The sequence below is a fragment of the Phytophthora sojae genome (assembly GCF_000149755.1).
Source record: "Phytophthora sojae unplaced genomic scaffold PHYSOscaffold_2, whole genome shotgun sequence".
Taxonomy (NCBI): Eukaryota; Oomycota; class Peronosporomycetes; order Peronosporales; family Peronosporaceae; genus Phytophthora; species Phytophthora sojae.
Window position 1 is genome coordinate 7899079 of NW_009258116.1, and position 9558 is coordinate 7908636.

Sequence of the window (9558 nt, forward strand, 5' to 3'; positions counted from 1 at the left end):
CTGTCATCGTTGACTTGTTGGCAAGCGCACGGGCAGTGACGCATGGGTAGTATGAGCTATCGAGCTGGTCCCTGTATATGCATTGCTACTTGGGGATAACCGCTTGAGCTGACCGCTTGCGGCTATGCGTAGCGGTTAGACCTTAGTGCCAAGTTGTTCGCGAGTTGGTCAATATCGAAACGATGTCTCCCGTGAGGGTCTCGCGCGCGTAACCCAATGGCGTCACCACCAGCCCAAAAAACACAATAGGCTACTGCCGTAACGAGAGTGGATATCAAGCCAGTATTACCATTGGTGTTGGTATTTTGGTGCTCCGGCATGGCTACAGCTACATTGCGGCGGATCCGTTCGTTGGTGCAGCGTTCTCAGTGGCCTGTGGCTGATTGGGTTCTGATGGACGAATATTATCGTGACCACGTTGGTTTGAGGCGGCCTGTGTCTCGCGGGCCTTGGCCATGCATACGTTTAAAGTGGGGGCTCTTCGGGCAGTCGCTGCTTTCTAGTTGTATCGATCGCAGCGCTCTGGTGGCGCTCTCTGTCGTGGCGGCCGCCACAATTTCGTCAATGCGTTCGCCTGCAAAGTCCGCGGGCTCCTGGTTGCTGGCGTACGACGTCACTTGAGGTGGTGCGCGCCCGACGCTCTTGCTGCTTCGTACGGTATCGGCCACTGGGCTCTTGTTGGCGCCGGTAAGCGGCGTGCGGGCAGGTTGTAGTGTGGATGGCTTTGCAAGTTTGAGAATGAATCAGAAAAAGCAATAGGAGCAATACGGTTTTCGCACTGTCACGGGAAGCGGACGTAATATCCGTGGCGCAATGATGCAAGAGACTGACTAAAGGCACTGAGTGGGATCGTATTTAAAAGGAGTGATACAGTACGAGTCCGGTAAATTACGCAAATTAATTACCGACGATTTTCGATGTTTCAAAAATCGAAATCTTGACACCCCCTCTCCCCCTTTCTCCCATCCTCCAAAAATCCACTAGCTCTACTGGCTCTCATTTGGAGTTTGGCGCGTTTGGACCTCAAGTGACTGGTTGGGCAGCTATTCGTGTATGTATAGTGAGCGACCCCCCCCCTCCTCCTGCTCCCCCCCGTCCTGCTCTCTCATGTGTATGTCTATCGCTAGCAGGTTAATGCACGGACTGGTACAGGCGGCTTTGACAGAGAGAGAGAGCGGGCCAGAACTGCGCAGAACGTCTCAGACTAAGCGAGGGCTGGGATACTACGCAAAGGCTGCACGGATACTGAGCGTCGGGGGGAGTGTCTGAGACTGCGCGATGACTGGGCGTCTGCTCGGAGGTTAACGTACACGAAGCTGGAAATGCCAGACCATGCAGCGTTTGCGTGAGGTGACAGGTGCGTTAGTGCTATCGCTATAGCTACGATGGGGGAAGGGGGGTTCTTAAATGTATTACTGCCTATCCTTTAGACCAGGACGAGACGCTCCGAGATGTCCACAACATGATTTCAAAAATGCTTGAAGAGCGCCGCGCAAGCGCAAGGATCGCCCAGGACCTACGGCTGGATAGATTGCGCTAGGCTGCACGGACGTGGTGAAGCGTTGAGACCAGGGGTACCAAGAACATCAAGGATTGACGCGGTGGTGCTTCCTCGAGATGTATACGTGGGCGCAGAGCCTTATTCAAGCTGCTCAGGGTGACGCTCGAATCGTATAATACACACGTGTACGTTCCTGATAGTCTGTGTACCTGTAGATACCGACAGGGTACCTATTGGTGTGTGTGTCTGTTGCTAGCGCAACTCTACACCCGATTGGCGCGACCTAGTCCTCAACAACTCCCGTACTAGCAGGCGACAAGGTGATCATACTGTTTTCTTGGTCAATACGAGATTCGCCAAGTGCTTTTTACATTCGAACGACCGTTGCCACCACTTCCTATTTCCTACAGCATTCGTGTAACATAGAGCTCTTGAAGCATTCAGAGCCACACAACAAAATCTCTACATTTGGTGAAATTTATGAAATCTATTTGAATAGAATACCCCTTTTTTTAACCTCGGTACCAATATTACCTGACTCAGTGCCATTTGGTACCTAGAGACAGACGAGTGCCTGCAGGTTCTGTATCCATGTACCTCGATGGCCCGGTTATGTGCTTCCCAGTCAGTGCCTTTATCAACGATCATGATGCAATCAAGCTGTTCATTTGCGAGTTGAAAGCGTCGTCTTGTAAAATGTATTCCACATACAATTTGTAGGAGCCGCAGACACATATGAACTGGGCACATGCGGTTGTCGCATCCATACCCAAAAATGAAACCTTCCCCATTTTTGAGCAAGGCATACAAGCCGAAGGTAAAATCCGCAGTGTAGCAAACAACAGCGCAAACGTGAGAGTAAACATGCCGCCAAATATTATGCCGCTCAATGCGTTGTCGTTCCGTTATTGGCTGTAAATTTCCCTCTCCAAAGTGATATTTGTCTCGGTACATGCTCACCACTCATCAAAATTCTCTCGCTGGACGCTGTGCCCCCTCCGACTTCTTATCTATACCGCTCGCTTTGCCCCTCAGACCTCCTCACAGAGGCTAGCCCTTCATGCCGACGATTGAGGAACTCCAAGCTGAAAACCAGCGTCTTCGGGATGATCTTCAAGCCTGCGAGAACACTATCGTGGCCCGAGACGCTACTATAGTCACTAGAGACGCCACCATCGCTGACCTCAGAGAGACTAATCGCCTCAAGGACATCCAGATTACAGGCCTAATTACCTCCCACCACCGCAAGAAGATGCTTCTACTCAACGGTGTCGAAACCCGCCTCAACCCGCTACTCCAACTACACCAACAGCTTGCGCGCCAGCTTCGTCGTTGTGAAAACAGAGTGACCACCGCGCCGGCTCAGGAGGACATCGTGCACGGATTCGCTATGACGCTTCGGCCGCTACGTGAAGAAGGAGCCCACGAAATCCGCTTTATCGCCGGCCAAGAGAGCTACGTCTCCCGACAGGTAACCAACGCGAATGCATTACTTTTCGACTTCACCGAGACCGGGAACCCTATCGATCTTCGTCAAAACTTCCAACGGGTCGCCAACGAACGTCTACAAGCCTGTATTGCAGACTATCTCGCAGTGAACCCGGTAAGTTTTCTGTGTTGTTATGGTTTACACTACTGTCTAACATTAATATCACGTTGTCAGAGCAGGAAGCGGAAACTCCCAATATCGTTTTCCGTTGTTGCCGATCGCGCTGGGTCGAGAACGATACCTTTACGCTCCAAGAAGTTGCGGAAATCGTGATCGAGCTGCTAAACGAAACTAATTCTGGTTTGCATTTAGCGAGATTGTACACTGAGCTCCACTCGCAAGTGCAGCGGTTTGTTCGAGCCCAACGCTTTGCCCTGTAAAACACGCGATCAATAAATGCAGTGTTCAAGAATTTTGCATCTAAACTTCAAAATATACAATCCAAATTAGACGATTACTATGACCTTGCCGCCATTTCAGACAGGTAAGGAGTTGGTACTCTGTGGCACGGTCAAACTGTCCGCTCCTCGATAGTCTAGGCTTCAATGTTCTTGAGTCGGCAGCTCCAGGTTGGATAACGATGTGATGGACTTGTTCTGACGTCTACGCGTTTTGAAGGGCGCGTTTCCATTTTCGGCACTGCGAATGGCCTCCAAGGCGTGCGCGACACTATTGGTAGAGGCTTGAAACGCATCTTTGTAGTGCATCACGCAGAAGCAAGCAACGTGGTAACCTCGCTGGCACTTCGTACATCCGTATGAAGACTTGGACTGAATTCCCCGCAAACTACACAAGTAGCATGTCAACTTGCCGCTTGAATTCTCATGGCTGTTCGGAGTCAAAGCATGAACTGCCGGATCTTCGACCAGCATGTTGGAAGGCGAATCGCATCTTGGCTGTTTTGATGAAGCGCGTTTTCGTTCTCGCGAACGGCGGTATGGTTCTGTGAGAGATTCACATACCCTCCGCTTGAACTCACGAAGGGTTTTGGGCGTGTCTGCCGACTCTGGGGCAACCTGCTTCATTAGCGCAAAGGCGTTGATGATTGACATATCCAAAGCCCAAGTGAGTAGGCTCATCGATAGTCTAACCTCTTTTCGTCGTGTCGGGTTTGTTGACCGGAGCTGATCAACACGATCAACACCGTTCATCGCCAGGTTGTAGGCCGCTACAACTGTAGGAACCAAAAATGTCGTCCGATGTATCACTTCGGTACCGGTCCATCTCCGCATCGGGTACAATCTATGGCAACAAGCAATAGCTTCGGGGTTGGTTCCATCCAAACGCGAGCAGAAGGCGTCTGTGCCAAATCATTGGTATAAAACACCACCGGTTTTTTATCCTTGAACACGATGAATCCAGCACACGCTGCGAACGTCACGCGGGGTGTAAATACGACCCGTAGGTGTCGAGGGGGCTTGGATTGAGCTCGTTTATGATCGGCTCTTGCTTTCTTGGTGTCATCAACGCTATCCACCGCTCCGATTAACTCACATGTTCCTCGCGCTGCCGACTTGAGACGCGAAATAGAGTCCGCCACGGCCGCTTTGTTTAAGCGACCAACCCAGTCTCACCGGACTGTGCCAAGCATGCGGACTTCTCCATCCGTCAACGCAAGAACGGCATTGGCGAGATCATGCCGTGTATAAAAATTGTCGCACACAAGCTAGCGCCTCTGCGATGGAGCTGGAAAGAGTTTTGTTTGATGGGCTATCATAGCCATCCACAGTGCACCGGCAGCATCCGACTTAAACCGAACATCCGCCCGAAGCAGCGTATTGTCCAACGGAGCTCGCATTCTTGGGAAAAGCCGAGTGTACCGCTGCGCGGGCGTTGTCGGCAGCTTATTTCCTGATCCATTGTCCTATAGGCTGTGTACATACAGAGAGCCCCAGCCCACTACAGCGTAGAATCGAATCGCAAACTTGTCTGGCTTCAGTGGCATGAAAGACTTCGCTGCACTCCGAGCCTTGGTTCGCACACCGTTTTCGTCTAGACTGCTCACACCAAACGGAACTGCTGTTGCTGCAAACTTGCGCTGGAAGTGCTCTAGTAAGTGGCGGCTGTGCCATAGCGGATCCTGACGAGCAAGTCATTCAGCCTCCGATTCCACTGGAGCTGCGTTCTCCGGTGCAATAGGTGTCGAGGCCGAGTTATCTCCAGGTCCGACTCTTGTGTCCGCCTCTGTAGCATCGCCATATATAGCTTCTACTCCTGGATCAGCACAACTTGGGTCCTTGTCCGAAGATGAAGCTGTATCCTCGGTCTCGGTTGCATCAAGAGGAGGGTGGATTTGGAGCGACCCACGGATAGTTTGGAACCGTGTTCGGCTCATTGTCGCTTTGAAATCGTGATGGCCTTGAAATTTCTTGTCAGACCACAGTTCCTTCATATCGGTTATGGGTACCAGGCTCATAGCCAGCTCGAGTCCAATGAACGCATCCAGCTCCTCTGCGGTAATTGGAGTTTCCCCTTTCGCCACCAAGACAGCGTTTGTCCAGATACGCCACGCCTTCTTCAGTCTGGTGCTCACAAATAGACCAAATAAGCCCTTTTCAGCATGCTTGGTGTAGGCTCGCTCAATCTTTTTGGGCTTCAACAGGTGCAATCCGCTCTCGCTAGACAGCCGCTGAATGCACTGCTGGGCTATCTCACTTGGTGCGATCTGCTCCCCTTCTCCCTCGTCCGGATCGGTGATATTTTCCCACTCGGTTGCTTCCCATTCCATCCCACAACAGCTCCGAAATCTCCATTTTCGCTCTTGCGCAGAGTATGTGTTCTTGAGCTGTAAACTTGCTCCAGGAGAAAGTCAATTCAGAAATGAGCAGCCCATGCAACCGCTGACCATTTTCTGGTTGGCTGAGCTGCCTCAACAGTGTAACATATGTCCAGCAAATACCGAATACGTTCCCATAAGTACGGCGTATATTTTGCATCACGAACGGCCAACGTACGGATCCACCGCAGTGTAGCTGTAGCCATGCCGGATGGCGCCAACAAGAGCCCGGTGGCCGATACCGTATGAAGCAGCAAGAGCGTCGGGCGCGCACCACCTCACGTGACGTCGTACGCCAGCAACCAGGAGCCCGCGGACTTTGCAGGCGAACGCATTGACGAAATTGTGGCGGCCGCCACGACAGAGAGCGCCACCAGAGCGCTGCGATCGATACAACTAGAAAGCAGCGACTGCCCGAAGAGCCCCCACTTTAAACGTATGCATGGCCAAGGCCCGCGAGACACAGGCCGCCTCAAACCAACGTGGTCACGATAATATTCGTCCATCAGAACCCAATCAGCCACAGGCCACTGAGAACGCTGCACCAACGAACGGATCCGCCGCAATGTAGCTGTAGCCATGCCGGAGCACCAAAATACCAACACCAATGGTAATACTGGCTTGATATCCACTCTCGTTACGGCAGTAGCCTATTGTGTTTTTTGGGCTGGTGGTGACGCCATTGGGTTACGCGCGCGAGACCCTCACGGGAGACATCGTTTCGATATTGACCAACTCGCGAACAACTTGGCACTAAGGTCTAACCGCTACGCATAGCCGCAAGCGGTCAGCTCAAGCGGTTATCCCCAAGTAGCAATGCATATACAGGGACCAGCTCGATAGCTCATACTACCCATGCGTCACTGCCCGTGCGCTTGCCAACAAGTCAACGATGACAGCAATGAAGGCCCGAAGCTGTCTCGGTGTAGATGCAGGCCACTTCCACCGCCATGCGCTCACTCAGTAACAGTACTGTCGTAGTAGCCACAAGAGCAACTTTAATTGTAATCATAGCCCAGGCAGCAGGACTAACTCAATCCACTACCCGAGACCAGCACGTCCAGGAAAATGTGAATGTAGCCATCCTGCTGAGTTTCACCAGAGCCCAGTCACATGTGTTGCCCAGTTCAGCCGTAGTCGCAGGCAGCGACAGCGAGATGGCGTCCACTTGCATCACGTCACAGATCAACTCGTTGACGACAACGCAGCAGTGCAGGTGTGAGCCCAGCGACACCATGCTAAAGGGGGTATTGCGATATGACTGCGATTGAGGTGCAGGCCATGCAGATTGCTGATGTAGCCATCCTACATAGACATATACAAATTAGTACCACCACCCACGACACACTTCAATCGTAGTTATACCCCAGCAAGCAGGTCAAATGCAGGTGCGTGTGCTCGGTGGTGAATGCGTTCAGCTTGCTCGATGTATATGTTAGGCGGTGGGAAGCGCACGTTTGGACTGATTTTCCTCGCTTCTCCACCCAAAAGCAAGCAACTTCCAGGAATTTGTAGAAACGGCAACCTGTTTGCCGTTGTCGCCGTCTTTTCAACAGCAAAACGCCGTTGGCTGTTGCCGTTCATGTATAAACGGCTGGAGGACCGTTCCAATACCGTATGTTCGAGTTGCACGTGCGAGATCACGAGAAGGCCAAGCCTAACTTTGCCGGCTGCTCATAGCTGAAAAATATGTAGAAACACTAACATGCCGAGGTTCATGTGAAGATAGCGCCACTTCCTCTCATGACACGGGGTAGTCTGTGGCGAAAGCAGCACCCAGTTTCTGTTGCTAGGATGATGATATCTATGTATATATCTATATTGAGAGAAACACAAGTTGAAGTCCACAGAGGTTTCATTTTTGTCGCGGAAGAATGAACTCACTACCACCATACCTAATTTGCGCTCAGCAACCTCCCTACATGAAAGTGAGCCGCCATGATTCGCGTCCGCTCTGTGAAAGACTCTGCAAAGGCCACCTAAAAGGGCTACGCGTGAATGATTGCGTCGCCCGTGCGATTGTTTTGTTTGCTGTGAGCAAGGCAACGACCGCGGAAGAGCTGGAGATGGTGATTACAACAGTCCTAGAAGACCAGTACGTGAGGGGTGTCCGGGAGAAGATAACGACAGCAACCCTCCTCAAGAGCGGCATTGGGAAAAACGGCACTGAGGTGTCCGTGCAAGAATCGAAGAGTACCGCACCTGCTTCGGAACGGATTCAGTTGTTCGAGATTGATCACATCATAAATACGGACCAGTCCGGGAAAACAGCGTTTGTGGATTGGAAGAATTCGACTGTGCCATTCCTCACATTGCCCTTGAGCAAGAAGATCGAGTTTAGGCTGGCACAAATGACCAAGACGGCTTGCAAAGACCGAAATCTTCGTCGCAGACTGTAAAATGATAATGCATGCGTTGCTTTCAGTGTTTGTCTATGCGTCACTTTAAAGTTTCTTGTATCGCTTACGATTTCATGTTGTATGTTTGCTTGATTAGCATTCGTACGGAACGAAGGTAATCAGCCCACGCTACAGAAGCGTTAGCACAATTGAGTCGAATCTCATGCTTTAGTTTATGTGACGATTATGCGTTTAGGTAGCTGTGCGACGGCATACCACTTCTAAAGGCGGCTCAACATTCTACTTCAATAATGAAACACGAGAAAGAGGTTGTTGATCTTGAAGATGTTGGCCATAAAAAATAGGTAACTTGATAAGTAAAATGTAAAGAAGCTGCAAAATTAAACAGCTTTGACGGTCTTCAAAACTTGCATGGCAACCAGAGCTGCGATTGAAGCGGGCAAATATCTAACCATCAGTTGTCAAGTTGACCATGTCGTCGACGCGAGTCTGAATCGTGCCGAGTATGCGAGACCGTCCGCAATGCCGAGATCGCTTCGCCCCGTAGATCAAGTGCTTCTACCACGGACGGTGGGGCTCGTCGCTTGAGATCAATTGCCGCTCGACCTGGACCATAATTTAGTTTCAGGCGCTCAGCGCTGGTGCAACTGTGCTGGTTTGCAGCTCTAAATGCGTGGCTTGGAATGCATCCGCATTTGCGCCGAAATTATCGATGTCACCAGACGCTGGTCCCGCCAAGCATGATGAGCATGACGAGCGCGTACGAGAAAAAGTCGAAGGGGATGACGTCGTCGTTGGCGAAATGCATGGCGAGCACGACCCACCACTTACTGGACCATACTGAAGCGGGACTTGTAGTGCGGCCCGCTGCGTCTCCATGTAGTGCAGTCTGTCCATGTTGCTGTGGTAAGTCCCGTAGGACACGTAGATCAGTCCGAACGCAGATAACGCCCAGGTACTGGTAGCTGTTGTGGCCGTGGAACGCGTTTGCCGGCAACAGACTGGTCGTATCCTACACGAAGTTGTCAATGATGGATCGGCTTGCGCCCACGAGAAGACCAACTAGCAAGTCCGCGTTCAAGTAGGCCACGGCCTCCTCCTTCAGCAGTTTGGCGCCATCGGACTCGGCTGTCTTACGGCCAGGTGCGTCGCATCTTGGCGGCTTCGGGAGAGTGCGTGGCACGGAGGGCCACCGCTCGAGTACAACCTCTGAAACGTTCTCCGAGCCCTCGATGGTTCCGATACGGTGCTGATGTGGTTGTATAGACTACATCCAGGTTGAGCACCAGTGCGCCGTGCCGGACAAGGGCCTCGTGCTGGTAACCACCGAGACGCGTGGGTTTTTGGCGCGGTGGACCCTAGCAGTGACGCTCATGGAGATCGTGTGTGGTGGCCTAGGAGGCGCGAGGAAGCACCGTTATCACGACACAAA

The 9558-nt window shown here is 51.8% G+C and overlaps 1 protein-coding gene across 1 annotated transcript; it reads right to left on the bottom strand.

The window, feature by feature from the left end:
* Positions 1-4947: 4947 nt before the first annotated feature.
* On the bottom strand, positions 4948-5625 carry PHYSODRAFT_363926 (hypothetical protein; the record flags this gene model as incomplete). Its single annotated transcript, XM_009522231.1, has 2 exons — positions 4948-5070; positions 5203-5625. Coding segments are annotated over 2 exons (546 nt in total), but the record flags the coding sequence as incomplete, so codon positions are not given.
* Between the last annotated feature and the right edge of the window lie 3933 nt (positions 5626-9558).